Source organism: Quercus suber, unplaced genomic scaffold (assembly GCF_002906115.3).
Source record: "Quercus suber isolate HL8 unplaced genomic scaffold, Cork oak 2.0 scaffold_34, whole genome shotgun sequence".
Taxonomy (NCBI): Eukaryota; Viridiplantae; Streptophyta; class Magnoliopsida; order Fagales; family Fagaceae; genus Quercus; species Quercus suber.
In genome coordinates this window covers 632,975-648,238 of record NW_027069499.1, presented here as the reverse complement: position 1 = coordinate 648,238, position 15,264 = coordinate 632,975, and the positions used below count along the sequence as shown (strand labels likewise).

The following is a 15,264-nucleotide window of genomic DNA, read 5'->3' as shown; positions in this document are numbered from 1 at the left end:
TTAGATGATTGTATTAAGAAATAGTAGTATAGATGATTTTGAAGATTTGAAAAGCGTCGAGTTTCCTTTTCATAGATGATTGTATTAAGAAACAATAGTGTTTCGTGTCTTTTGTTTTTGTTGGTAGATGATTGTATTTTAATATATTAAGAAATATTTTTTGGTATTTGTCTTGGTTGATAGTTCATTAATACTATATAGATACATATTTGAATTTTTTTCTTTTTTAGCTTATCTCCCCCCCCCCCCCAGCTCGAAATCTTGGGTCCATCCCTATATATCAGTCGGATAGTTAATGGTCATTTAGTGAGCATTGTTTGTCCATTCTATATTTGGATAGAGTAGGAACCTGTTTGGTATATGTGTTTAAACACACGTTTTTAGTTTTTAAACAACATTACAAGTATTTTCATACACTTTTTTACCCACACATATTTTTAAAAAATACAAATAACATTACTAGAACAACATTACCAAACGGGCCCTAGATTTTTAGACTCATCAGTAACCAAAATCCCTTTTCAAACTTAGATTCCCTTTAAACAAATGGAGTGTCTTCTAGATCAATAAATGTGTCAATTCATGCATTGATTTATTAGATTTGCGTGATGTCCTTTTTTGGAATTCATATATATATTGTTTTTTTTTTTTTTTCTCATATGCTTATCTCATAATTTTCAATTACAATTAATTTGATATATTGTGTTTATGTCAGTTTTCCTTGGATACCTGTGGGTTTTCATGTAATCTTCACAAATGGTATTTTGTAAACTCATAACCCTGCAATAAAAACGGCTTGACGTTTGCACCCTTTTAAAAAAACAAAAAAGTTCTCTAAGTAATATTGCACTGTCTCACGCACTTAAAATTTACACAATAAACACTAGCACAATTACATGCTCAAAAATTGCAAAAATTGAACATTTACACCAAATTTTGTGGAAGTTTGGGTGAAAGGATAATTTTTGTTATTAGAGGGACTTCAGGGTTGGTGGGCTGGTTTTATTGTTTTTGGTCATTTGAGTTGATGGGTTTTATTTTAGTAAGTCTTGGGCTAAAAATCTCGTTTAAATTTTTTTATATATACTAAATTTTGGTAGGGGTGTCAATTCGGGTTAACGTATTGTGTTCGTGTCGTGTCGAGATAGGGGTATTCGACTAAATGGCTCAACCCTAACCCAACCCATTTAATAATCGTGTCATGATCCTTCAACCCTAACCCGACCTGTTAATAAGGCGAGTTGACCTGACCCAACCCATTTGACACGCTTAATAAACGAGTCGTGTTGGGTTGACACAAATGTAACACAACTCATTTCAACCTGCATAATATTAAATATAACATCTATCTAGAAATAATTATTTTTACATTCCAAAAAGCAATACATACACTTCAAGTCTTTTACTCACATTTAAAATAATATAATTCAACGAAAATATAACATTCATCTAGTAATAAGTTCTTTACATTCCAAAAGAAGTGCATACACTTCAATTCAAATTCAAAATAACAAAGTTTCACAAAATAAAATAACATAGTTCAACAAAAATATAATATTCTTGGAACTCGCCAAATGCTAAATATCAATATTGAAAGAATTTGAGCAAACAGTAGACTAATCCTGACTATGACCACGATTATCATCCACAGATTCTTTGTTGATGTCCGAATTCATAATATCTTCCACAAGCTCATCCAATTTCATTTGTCTAAGTTCTATGCCACCAAAAAAAAAAAAAGAAGAAGAAGAAGAAGAAGAAGAAGAAGAAGAAGAATAAAAGTATTAGTAGTTCTAAGGTCTGTAAAGTTTCAATTTCCAATTATATCCCTTGTAAATTTTTGTAATTACTTACTTTTCTTTTTAAATTTAAAATATATGTTGGATATAAAAGGTATTTGACAAATTTAAAATAAAATAAATATTTATTTGTTATATGAGTTAAACGGGTTGTGTTAAGTGGGTCATTTTGGGTTGACACAAATAAATTGGTGTGTCAAACGTGTCTATTGCGGGTTATGCGAGTTGACCTGTTTATGACCTGTTTCTTATCGTGTCGCTTTCGAGTCGACCCGTTTATAACCTAAACCCATTAAGGCTCAACCCTAATCCTAAAAAAGCCGTGTCGGGTTCGTGTCGTATTCGCGGGTTGGGTTGAACATTGACACCCCTAAATTTTGGTATAAGAATTTATTTTTCCTATGTTATTGACCACTTTTCTAAATACACACAAAAAAATTACCTATTCTAAATTCAGTTTCATTCAAATATAAATTTTACTTAACTTTTTTAATTATTTCTTTCTTTTCGCACACTACAACTATTCACTTTCTTTTTTCATCTTCAAAAAATAAATAATAAATAAATAAAACCATAAAAAAGAAAAAAGAAAAAAACCATAAAAAAACTGAAATGGACGGACTTCTGTGTATTTGCACAATAGTTTTTCTAAGAGTTTGGATTCTGACCCATGGTATTACCGTAAGAAGCCCACATGACTAATCCCACTCAGGTACGTAGCATCTGATTGGTTCTAACTTCTACATCAACACGTTGTATAACAACCAACTTATCATGCAAAGGAAATACACGTGTATGTAATGTGACTCTCTCCTGGTATATTCTCGTGCATGTAAGGGAATAAGGGATTTTCTAGTGAATCACTATTTTTTTTAACAAAACCTGACATGACAAATTTATGTGAATCCCATTGATGATATCATTTTTTTACCTATTATTTATAATCTTTCAAATTAGGTAGGTGTGAAATTCTTTGTATCTATTACTTTTCGGACTGAAACATTTTGACATTTACACTAATTATTGTTACACACAATTACGATAATATAACTATCACATCTCTTAAAATCATGTTTTGAAATTAAAATTACGTGTTTTGAAAGACACACCGTGTCTGCAAAATCGTGTTTCATAATTTCAATTTTGTTTCATATACAGAGTGTATAGCTATCAGCCTATCACTTATCGTAAGTTTATTTCTGTTAGAAATACTAAATGTAATTGTATTGTATTTCATGATAAAAGAATGTACATAGATGCCTTTATATAGGAGGCATATGTGTGCAGTACAAGTAAATATGTGTGCTATACAAGTAACCTAATTTGGGTCTAAAGCCCACAACACTATATACGTTAACAGCTCCCCTCAAACTCAAGGTGGATGTGAGACCAACTTGAGCTTGTCAATCAAAGTACGAAAGCGTCCATTAGGATGTGACTTGGTAAAGATATTTGCAAGTTGATCTTTAGAGGAGACTGAGATCAGCTTGAGAGCACCATAAACAAGATGAAAACGAATAAAATGATAATCAATCTCGATGTGTTTAGTCTGTTCATAGAAGACATCGTTGTGGGCAATATGAATAGCACTCTGGTTATCACAATAAAGAGGAGTAGACAGATACTGGCTCACTTGGTGAACAACATAGGAAATGTCTGGATAAGTGACAGTGAGATAAACCAAACTGCTAACCAAGCATCTGTAAAGAGAGGGATTAGACAATGGTTTCCCCCCTGAGGGAGTTAGATGCGCATTAAGTTCAACTAGAGTGTCAACAGTCTTGCTTTCAGTGAGTCCAACACGAGACAAGAGTTCAGAGGCATACTTGGCTTGAGTAATAGAAAGTCCATCTGTAGAATGAGTGATTTCAAGACCCAAGAAGTAGCTGAGATGTCCAAGATCTTTCATCTCAAACTGCTGACTGAGAAAAGCCTTGAGTTCTTGAATGCCACTGAGGTCATCACCAGTTATGATCATATCATCCACATATAAGAGAAGTAAAATAGTGTCTTTGTCAATGCGACGAAGAAACAAGGCAGAATCATAATGACTGGCCTTGTAACCCAAGTGAGAGATGGTAGAGCTGAATTTGGCAAACCAAGCTCATGGAGCTTGTTTAAGGCCATAAAGTGCACGTCAAAAGTGACAAACCTTGTTTGAGTCAACAGAGAGACCATGAGGAGGTTGCATATACACTTCTTCGCTTAAATCCCTATTAAGGAATGCATTTTTGACATCCATCTGAAAAAGGCCCCATTTACTGGCAGCAGCAACAGCTAAGAGGGCACAAACAGATGAGATACGAGCAACCGAAGCAAAAGTCTCTTCATAATCAATCCCATACTCTTGTGTAAAACCTTTTGCAACAAGACGAGTTTTGTAGGGCTCAATGGACCCATCAAAGCGAGTCTTAATCTTGTAGATCCACTTACAGCTAACCACAGATTTCCCAGGAGGAAGTGTCACCAAATTCCAAGTATGGTTTTTAGATAATGCATCAAGTTCCTCTTTCATTGCAATCTGCCATAAAGGGTCAATGGAAGCCTCACGATAGGTGTGAGGCTCGTGTAATGTAGCAAGAGCAGTGTAACAATGATAGTCAAGTAAATGTGCAGGAATATATCTTACCCTAGTTAAGTGACGAGGTGGAATGTCTTGTGCAAGATCTTCAGGCGAAGCAGGAGTAGGAGACCCAAGCTCAGGATTGGGGTTGGGTAGCTCGTCTTCAACCTGTTCATCTTCCACCTGTTCACTAAAGGGTGAACTAGGAAAGGGATCAATGATATCTGGTGGTTAGACAGAGAAGTCTACAGCAACAGAATCAGGAGCAACTACAGGAGGATCAAGAGCAGTTACAGAAAGGATATATGCCTCATCTAGAAAAAGATCTAAGACAGAGGAGGAAGACAAGGAAGCACTGAAATGAGAGAGCTCGACAAAGAGGCGATGTTCCTAAAAAACAACATTACGGGAGATACTAAGACGATGAGAGATAGGATCATAACACCTAGACCCCTTTATACTCCTATATAAAGGCATCTATGTACATTCTTTTATTATGAAATACAATACAATTACATTCAGTATTTCTAACATGGTATCAGAGCCACTGCTCTAATCCTTTGATGTGCCGCTCTTAAGCAGTCTTGTCTTCTTGGGTGTCATCTGTAGCCGTTGTTGTGAGCAGCACCACTGCCTCCACCGCGACTTCAGTACATTAAAGACCACTGCCTTGTCACCACCACCGCTTCCGCTACTCCGATCAGACCACAGATTGCACCATCGGAAAGTATTCTCTCCGATCTAAATTTCTGTGAAATATTGTCTTCATCGGACCATCCACGCGCCTCCACGCGCCACTACAATTCACGGCATTACTAGCACGTGCCTCCATGCGCCGTCCACGCGTTTCCACGCACCTCACGTGCCAAACTCGGTCCGCTGACGTCATCAACTTCGCCACGTCAGCCCTAGTAACGTCATAAATGCTTATGTCAGCAACACGTCAACTTGCTTACGTCAGCACTCAGAAGCGATCACGTCATCACCGCTAACCGTTGACCGCGTTGACTTTGACCAGGCCGTTGACTTTGACCATTGACTTTTCTTCGAGTTGACTTTTTTTAGTCCAGGTCCTCCTTACCCAGTTTTTCGCGTAGATTTCATTTTTACAGTCCATTTTTGCACATTTTGCTTCTAAATGAAGAATAAGGGCAGGTCTTCTTCTTATTGCAACAATCATCGCAGCCAATCCATCAAACGTTTTTGCAAATTTTGCAAACGTTTTGGCCACAATATTGAGACATGCTATCATCGCAACAAATCAACTGTTTCAATTTTTGCTGCTACTGTTGCTAACACTAAGAGTGTCCAACCAATAGCTCCTATCTCTGCACAGTCTAAGTCTTCAGGATCTACTTTCTCTATTTCCAAAGATGACCTTATAAATATCATCGCCAATGTCATTCGTTTGGTTGGTAATGCATCTTATTCCTCTTCTCTCTCAGCTTTATCTGGTATGTCTCCTACCTCTTGGCTTATAAATTCTGCTTGTTGCAATCACATGACACCTCACTCGTCCTTATTTTCTGACCTTAAACCTATACCGCACCCTCTTAATATTCGCACAGCAAATGGTTCCACAATGTCTGGTCATAATATAGGTTCAATTTCAACTTCCAACCTCTCGGTTCCTGGAGTTTTTAATGTTCTTGACCTTTCTTATAATTTATTTTCTGTGGGACAATTAGCTGAGTTAGGTTATTGCATTACCTTTGATTATTCTGGGTGCATTGTGTAGGATCCTAGGACGGGACAGGAGCTTGGGACCGGTCCCAGAGTTAGGCGTATGTTTCCTGTGGACAACCTTCGTCTTCTACTTGTTGCTCCTATTTCTATTGCTGCAGCTGCTGCAGTTTCTTCCACTCCTTCCCTTGCACTTTGGCATGCTCGACTTGGTCACGCATCTTCCTCTCAAGTACAACAATTGGCTTCTAGAGGTTTGTTAGGTTCAGTGTCTACAGAAAATTTTGATTGTGTTTCATGTCAGTTAGGAAAACAACCAGCTTTGCCTTTCAATACTAGTGAATCCATATCCACTGATATCTTTGACCTTATTCATTCTGATGTTTGGGGGCCTTCCTCTGTCTCTAGTATTGGTGGGTCTAGATATTTTGTTGTCTTTGTTGATGATTACTTTCGCTATAGTTGGATTTTTAATATGAAATATCGTTCTGAATTATTGGAAGTATATTCTAATTTTGCAAAAATGGTTGAAACTCAGTTTTCTAGACGCATCAAAATTTTTCAATCTGATACTGCTCTGATACCATGTTAGAAATACTGAATGTAATTGTATTGTATTTTATGATAAAAGAATGTACATAGATGCCTTTATATAGGAGATATATGTGTGCATTACAAGTAAATATGTGTGCTATACAAATAACCTAATTTGGACCTAAAACCTACAACACTATATACGTTAATAGTTAGTTGAGTCATAAGCAGGTAAAAATACATGGCTGGGCCCCGTGGACGCCACAAACAATGAATAGCAGGCCATGCACATTCCACGTTGAAACCAGATGCATCCCCCACAATGACACGTTTTAAACAAAGAGAATTCAGACACCAGGTGGTGGATTTGGACAACCCGATCAATAGAGTCAAAGTTGGAAATGAAGAAAGGAAGTGCAGGGACTCTTGTCCCTCTCCTCCTCTTGCAAAGCGTCACGCAGCCCCTTCAAAAGCACTATTAGCTAATTGCTGCGCGTAAGCCATGCACCAGTCATCCCCCCCCACTTGCACCGTGGCCTTCCCATACGTGCCTCTCTTTCCTCCCTCCATCTGGTAACACATTCACACGTACACATACAGTCATACACAAGCATACTACATATATATATATATATATATAAAGGAATTGGTTTGTACCGTCAAGATCATGACTATTTGACAAAATTGAATACGTGTTATAATCTTAATAGGTCTAATACATAGAGCACTGGACCAATCTTTACCGGTTTATAAATACCATGCATAGCACAACCTTATTGATAACCTTGAGCTTGCCTTAGTTTTTTTCTCCATAAACGAAATGAAAACACAAGTTGAAGAAAGGTTCTCTGAGTTCTATGAGAAGTGGATATACCAACTTGAGGAACATGTCCAGCAACTCATAAGGGTGCCTAAAGCGAAGGTCAGCGAACCAGAGGATTCAGACTCAGAGCTACAAGCTTTGGTGTCAAGGGTTACAAGCCATTATAAGGAGTACTATACTGTGAAATGGGCTGGTGCTCATGAAGATGTGCTTGCTTTCTTCTGTCCAGTATGGTTGAGTCCTTTAGAGAGCGCCTATTTATGGGTGACGGGTTGGAAGCCATCTATGGCTTTTCAAGTCATTGACACTTTGAAAAAGTCTGTGGTGCCTTGTGCTAGTATGGTGGACATGTCCGAGACACAGAAGAAGAGGATTGAGGAGCTGAGGTTGAAAATAAGGTTGGAGGAAGAGAAAGTGGAGAGGGAAATGGAGAGGTTGCAGGTGGCTATGGCGGACCGGAAAATGGTTGAGTTGGCCCGGCTGGCGAGCCGGGTCGAGAACGGTGATGTGGTGGGTCAGGTGGATGGGTTGGTGGAGGTGGCATTGAAGGGATTGCTGGGTGGATTGGAGAAGGTGATGAAAGCTGCAGATTGTGTGAGGCTGAAGACTTTGAAGGGTGTGTTGGAAGTGCTGAGGCCATTGCAGTGTGTGGATTTCTTGGCTGCAATTTGTATGCTTCAGATTCGGCGCAGGCAGTGGGGGAAGATAAGAGAGAGCCAGAAATGAGGGAAGATAAGAGATAGCCAGAAAGAGAATACAAGTGCTGAGATCGTCTAAAGTTCTTAGTTACAAACTTAGAATGGATGAATATATCCCTTAGAGTTTTTAAGGTAATTGCACTATAAAATTTTTAAAATCAAATCCCTTTAATTTAAAATAGATAAATTAGATTTTACCACATCATTAATATTTAAAATAATATAAATTATTACTATTTTGGGTTTTTTTTTTTTGTATTTATTTAAATTATTGATAATGTGGTAAAGTTCAATTTATTTGTTTATAAATTAATGGATAAGATTTTGAACATTATCGTGGACTCTGCTTAAAAACTTTAGAGGGGATCCTACAACTGCTACTAGGTTTATGATATACATACATGTGTGTAAATTAAGGGATCCTATTAGTTCGTTTGCGATATATATATATGTGTATGTGTTTATGTATGTTGGGGAAGGTTTTGTAATGTTATGTCGGTTTTGTAACTACCAGTGTTTTTCAATGTTGAATAAATAAATAAAGCAACACAAGTCTCAGCGGAATTTGTTTGAAATTAGCACAATAATTCCGTTTCTTTCTTTCTCTCTTTCCCCTTAAATAATTAAATTTTGTTTTCTTATAGTGAGAACTTAAGTTCTTTTTTGAGTAAACAGTAATACTTATTACAATACATACGAAAATAATAATATTAGCATTTTAAACCGAGTTTATAATACATTATATAATATTAGTATTTTAAATCGAATTTATAATATATTATATAACTAGAGTACAACTATAAAATGGTCTAACCTTTATAATTGTTCTAATTCCTCTTCCGTTATTATTGTAATTATGGTTTTAAAATTGACCAAATCATTGGTTTGTATCGAAGTAACCTAAAACTAATTGCCAATGTTCTTATTAAAACTAATAAGGTTAGAAAATTCAAATTTTTTTTTTTTTGGGAACCGCTTGAATCACGTTCAAACCGGAGATAGGTTTTGTCAATTAGATCTCGAATTCTTCCATTGGAAATTTTAATTTTTTTTGGGAACCGCTTGAATCACGTTCAAACCGGAGATAGGTTTTGTCAATTAGATCTCGAATTCTTCCATTGGAAAATTTTGTTAAAACATAGTCCAATCTTGATCATCATCGTTGAAAGTCAAAATCAAAGCCATCACTACTGTTCTCAGACTTTGATTCCTAGCTATCGTGGTCTAACTCCATCGTTGATCTTGTCTTTTTAATTTTCGGGGTTTAATTTGTCTTAGAAAAGAGAAACTAGAGGGCATAGAGAAACAATCTTAATTACCTACCAAGAGCTTTGTAGTTTTTTTTTTTTTTTTTTGATATTCAAAATTATTACAACTTTAGAGTGATCCTACTTCTATGTATAGTGTGTGTACACTTGTGCAAAAACACATATTTTTATGTTGGGAGAGGTTTTGTAAATGTCAGGTTTTGATACTACCATCATGTCTAATACAATATTGAACAAATTTAAAAATCTACCATAATGTTTTGTATGATGTTGAACAAATTTAAAAATCAACACTCAAGTTTCATAAGGATTTCTTTGAAATTACCATGATAATTCAAGATAATTACATAACTTCCTTTCTCTTTTTCCCCCCTAAAATTATTAAATTCGACATGTAAAAAGTCTTATAAATCAGTGGTATTACTTACTTCTTCTTTTTTCTTGTAGGGAGAACCAAAGTTCCAATCTTTCTTCTCCTATTGTTGTAACCGTGGTTTTAAGAACATATCAAAATGACCGATCAAACCAAGTAAATATAAAAAACAACCACTAGTCTAATTTGGGAAAATAATAAAATTAGAACAATTCAATTTTTGTTGGGAACCACTTGAATTGTGGTCAAACAAAAGACATGTTTTCATATTGGATCTCAAATTCTTCTCTAGAAATTTTCTCCAAAAAATGTCACACAATCAACCTTGATCGTCATCACTGGAAGCCAAAGCCATCACTACTGTTTAGGTTGTTTTGGAGGGGGGGGGGGGGGGGGGGAGGGGGGGGGGTGTTAATCTATTTTGAAGAAGAGACAGTAGGAGGGGGCAGACAAACAGGGAGTGGGAGAGTGAATGAAAGCAAATAGACAAAAAGGGATATATGTTATTTTATTTGGGAAAATTCTGTCGACACCAAAAGTTGCATCTATTTTTCACACCCTCCCTTGTGTTTTTGTGTTATGATGAGCCTTGTTGAGCACTATCTCAAATATTTTGTGAGTGAGATGTGAAAATTTTGGTGATTTTTTCTGTGTCTGTATTAAGAATGTTTTATTTGGGGTTAGAGGCTCTGATTGATGCATGAGGGAGAGGGAAATAACTAAGATGCCTATAGATTTGTAAAAGAGCTAAATCATCACCGCGAAATATAGAATATGTTGATCCAAGTGAAATAAAAAATTAATAAATCTCCATATGCTAGCAAAAATCATAAACAAGAATACAACTACCATCAATATTCAATATATATATATATATATATATAAAAGCAGAGACTCATACAAGAGTGCATGAAGTCTTGTCAAGTGGAGCTCTAATTTTGCATCTAGCTTTTTTTTTTACCTCTTTCATTAAGTTTTTTTCACTGTTATCTAAAAGTCCACATCAACTTATTTTACTGTTATCTCATTAATGTCTCGTTAATTGATTAAACTTTTTTTTGAGAATCAATTAATTGATTAAACTTGCACCACACTTTTTTCTATTCTTCATGTCTTTTAGCATACCTACTGTTTTAGTATTTTTTTTTTAAAATAATAATAATAATAATTAAGGACTAAAAGTAATAACTAACCAGATAACGCCCTGAAAAGATATAGAAAGACACAAAAATGTTATGAATTGTTAAATAAAATGCATTGTTTAACTATATATTACCAAAATAAAGACCTGAGACTAGCAAAATCTTTGAAAGGGAGAGAAAGAGGAATCTAAGAAGTCACTACATCTGTTATACCGGCCGCCCACTACCATTAAGACGCTGAAACTCCTATGGTTATATTTTTATTTTTCTTTTTCCTTTTAAAATTAGGGGCTTAAATATGATTTAGGTTTGGGTAATTTGGTTGGATGGTTTTTACTTTGGGTATATAAGGATAGAAAATATTTGGTAAGCAATGTAAAGCCATATTTTACCATAATTTAATTTTAAATCATCTATAAGATACATGTATATACACTTGCTCATATCATATCTTAATGTTACACTATCGATGAGTAGAAGACGGTAAAAGAGTTGGGCATACTTTCATTTTATGATATAAAATATGTGAACACAACACAAATCAGTTGAATTTCATGGTCCCGTTACTTTTTTGCATTTATCTTTGGTTTCATGATTTTTTTTTTTTTTAAATAATAATAATCTTACCTTGAGAATGTTACAAATATCGAGTGAAACTACTAAATTAATTTTTAATATCTCAAAATATATATGTTTATTTACTCTAATTTAGTTTACTTTTTCTTTATAATATATGTATAACATTATCCAAAACCATCTTCCATAAAATATCTAAATGCATATATTAATTATCTATAGTTGTGTATTAATTATATACGTAGGGTCTCATTTTGCAGCTCAAGCCCAAATGATATGGGATATTGGCCCAATGAGCTTAGTACAATAAATTTGTAAAGAGTAGGTCAAAGAACTAGGTCTTTTATGAATTTAGTAACGACTAGTATGGATTTAAAAATTGATCAAGCCAAAATCAGAACACATAGGATTGAATGAATTTATTGTCCGAGGAAGCAAGTCTTGATATAAATCACCAGAATTGATTACAAGTACAACTTTGATTACTACAGTGTCTTTTCTCTAGTTTTTCTGATTCCCTTCTCATAGAGGATCTTTCATATTATATAGTTCTTTTTAAACCATTTTGATTTTACACTTGTTAATCATCTGAACTTTTACTTAAGTACCTGTCCTATCAAACATCTGTTTTGGCTCTCTATGAATTGTGGCAGTCAAGAATACACTATTTAGGGGTCTTCTCTACATAAATGCGGTCAAAAAAGTAGATGCGGTACATTTAATGTGGTGGTAGCAATTTTTCCTTAGATATTTATGAGTTCTTATCGCTCTTATACGTGTATGATACACGTCCTTATCGCGGGAGCCTTCTGGAGGGTCACCTAGGTTGTTGGAATACAGATCTGAAACGTATTCATCCAGTCCGAGGAGGAATTACTCCTCGGACCACTCTCTATCCGTTCCTTCCTTACGAGACTTTAAACTTGGAACTTCTCATGGTTATTTTCCCCTCCTCGGACATACTTACGTCTTCGAATAAGGAATAAGGCCCAAGGTCTAATATACAATTTTGGGCTTTTATTCTTACAATATATATTAAATGAATTTATATGATTACTTTTTATAAACTTTATAAAAGAGATAATTTTTAGTTTGAATAATAATAATAAATTTAGAATATGACATTCTTACTCATGTTTAGTTGCTAATCCTTTAAACTTTCTAACTCCTTTCATATATATATATATATATATATATATATATAAGTGTGTGTGCGTGTGTGTGTGTGTGTGCGTGTGTGTGTAATAGAATAAATATATTTATTTTTTTTATTTGAATAAATATATTTATTTTGTTATAGCATAATGAAATTTTGATACTCACTCCTTCCCAATTTGTTTGTCTTATTTGAAAAGTTAAACTTTTTAAGGAAATATCATTTATTGTCTTGTATTTCCAATTTTTTTTTTTAAAAGAGTTATTCTTAAAGAGGCAACTAAAAAGGTGTTCTACATAGATTGATTTTTTAAATATTTGTTAGTTTTCTTTTCAAATAATTTTGAAAATAAAGTAGGAGTATAATAGGAACTTTAGTACATTAGTGACTTTTATTTTTACAAACTGAATAATATTTTGGGACATCCCAAAATAGAATAGAAGACAAACAAACTGGGATGAAGAGAGTATCATTTTTTCTTAGAATCATATGAGAAACAATTTTTTTTTTTTTTTATATGTGAGAAACAATTGAAACACTGTATTATGCAACAATTGATGCAATGCCCAACAAAAAGGGGGAAAATTAGTAACACACAATCAAGAATGTTACAAAAAAAAAAAGTATATATGCATTTTTTTAGTAGGCATGAATCATGCTTATCTATATTAACCATTATATCATGTAATTTTCAATTAGTGAACACATATATAAAGTGTGATCAAATCACTACACTACTCTTAGTGTCTTTCTATTTTGTCTATAAAATAACTAAAGATTATAATTTTTACAAGAAAATTTATTGAATTTCTTTTTACACATCAATAGTTGAGGGATCTGAATTATAAATGTCTCTATTGGAAACTGAGTGCCAACTAGTTAAGTTACAATATTCTTTATAAAAATTATTGAAATATTGGAGAAAATTAATAATAAGTTGTACCGTATATCATGCGGAAATTTAGCTAATTACCCTGAACAGAAGAGCAAGTGACGAGTTTGAGTGATGAACAGGAGGAGCCTTTAAAAATAAAGAAACGACATTGATGCCTGTCAAAATGTTGCCCTGTAACCTCAGGCTTGGTATCATACTAGTACTTATTTCAAGAAAATCAGGGTCTTTCGGGGTTTACATAAAGCACCTAGTAGCATCAGCAGCACCATGACCACTGGCAACAGCATGCTTTTCTGAAGCATCTTCATCTGCATATCAACATTTTGAAAACTTTAACCATTCATGCATATATGTCGTCTGAATTTCACATTAGGTACACACAACATACTTCTTTCCTCTATAGCAACTGCTTTTAATTCGTGGTCTCCTGTTGTGTAGCTTTGACATCAGGATGCCGGTAAGTGGTTGCACTTGAGGTTTACATAGCAAACATATTCTTCTTGGAGCAGTGCCTTATGCCATCTATGTAATAGAGTTCTCAATGCATGGTTTGTTTTGTCGTTGGCGATGCCTTATCCTAATTCCAATTCTACCCTCACCACTTTCAACTGCACTCAAATGATTGCTTGATTCCTTGAGACTACAATAATAGATTTCTTCAGCAGCACCATCAGATGAGACAAGGTTTTGCAAAGAAGCCTTTTTGTCAATAATCTTTTCAGACTGCAAAGAACCTTAAAACTGCAGTACACCAACACAATGCATTATTAGCTATATAAAGACCAGTTAAATAAAGATAAGACAAAAATAAACCATGTCATTCAAATATATCTAGGGAGGACTGTAGAAACTCACAGCATTCCAGCCACAATTTGACACCGCTCAAATTATGGTAGCAAAACTTCCAAGTCCAATTAATAAACAGTATCTTGAGAGCTTCTACTTACCAGTGTATAGACCACCTCAATGTCTGACCCACTACACGATCCATTGTCCTCAAAAGGTACCACCTTCATCAAGGTTTGACAGACTTCATAAGCCAGATTCTTTTGATTGCATATGAGCACTCATCTGGTTGCATAGAATTGAATTCAGGAGCTCAAACATCTCATCTGGTTCCTTAGAACCATACTAGAACTGACTTCAAGGTAATAAACGTTAGAAGATCACTCTGGACTTGATTCTCCAAACCTTCCCAGTGGCCTTCCACTGCCCAGCAATCATTGCCCAGTTCAATCAATATCCATTCAGGTACTTCAATCCTGCAGACATAAAAAGAACCACTTGGGATCCTTTGTCTCTATCGCGAATAAATCTACAGCCAAAGAAATTGATCACCAAATTCAAAACAAGAAAGTCAAATGTGAATATTATATATACCTCCTAAAAGATTAATTAATAACATCATTTATGTTACATAGCACTTTAATATACCAAAAAAATTACAAATTAAATCTCATAAACAAAGTTATTGAAAGGGGAAAAACACTAATACCAAATTCAACTTACACATTAACCAAGTTTAAACAACAATAGATAAATAAAAACCAAATTTACAGAATTCAAATAGGCAGATAAAATAATTGCTCAATAATATACTAATTTTGATTTCCACCATGAATTTAACATACCAAATTACTACCCAAAAAAAAAAAAAAAGAAGAAGAGGAATTCAAACGAAAATTCTAACGTATTAAGACAAAACGCTTCACCAACCAAAATCTAGACAGATAATTTGCAACAACAAATATCTA

General features: G+C 34.5%; 1 protein-coding gene across 1 annotated transcript; it reads left to right on the top strand.

The window, feature by feature from the left end:
• Nucleotides 1-7,340: 7,340 nt before the first annotated feature.
• Nucleotides 7,341-8,694, top strand: LOC112033420 (protein DOG1-like 4). Its single transcript, XM_024066191.2, has one exon. It carries the CDS (start codon nucleotides 7,400-7,402, stop codon nucleotides 8,126-8,128), a length of 729 nt encoding a protein of 242 aa, XP_023921959.2. The 5' UTR covers nucleotides 7,341-7,399; the 3' UTR covers nucleotides 8,129-8,694.
• Nucleotides 8,695-15,264: the final 6,570 nt, after the last annotated feature.

Excerpts from the sequence above, each read along its gene's own strand:
- LOC112033420 (XM_024066191.2), top strand. The coding sequence starts at position 7,400 with ATGAAAACACAAGTTGAAGAAAGGTTCTCTGAGTTCTATGAGAAGTGG.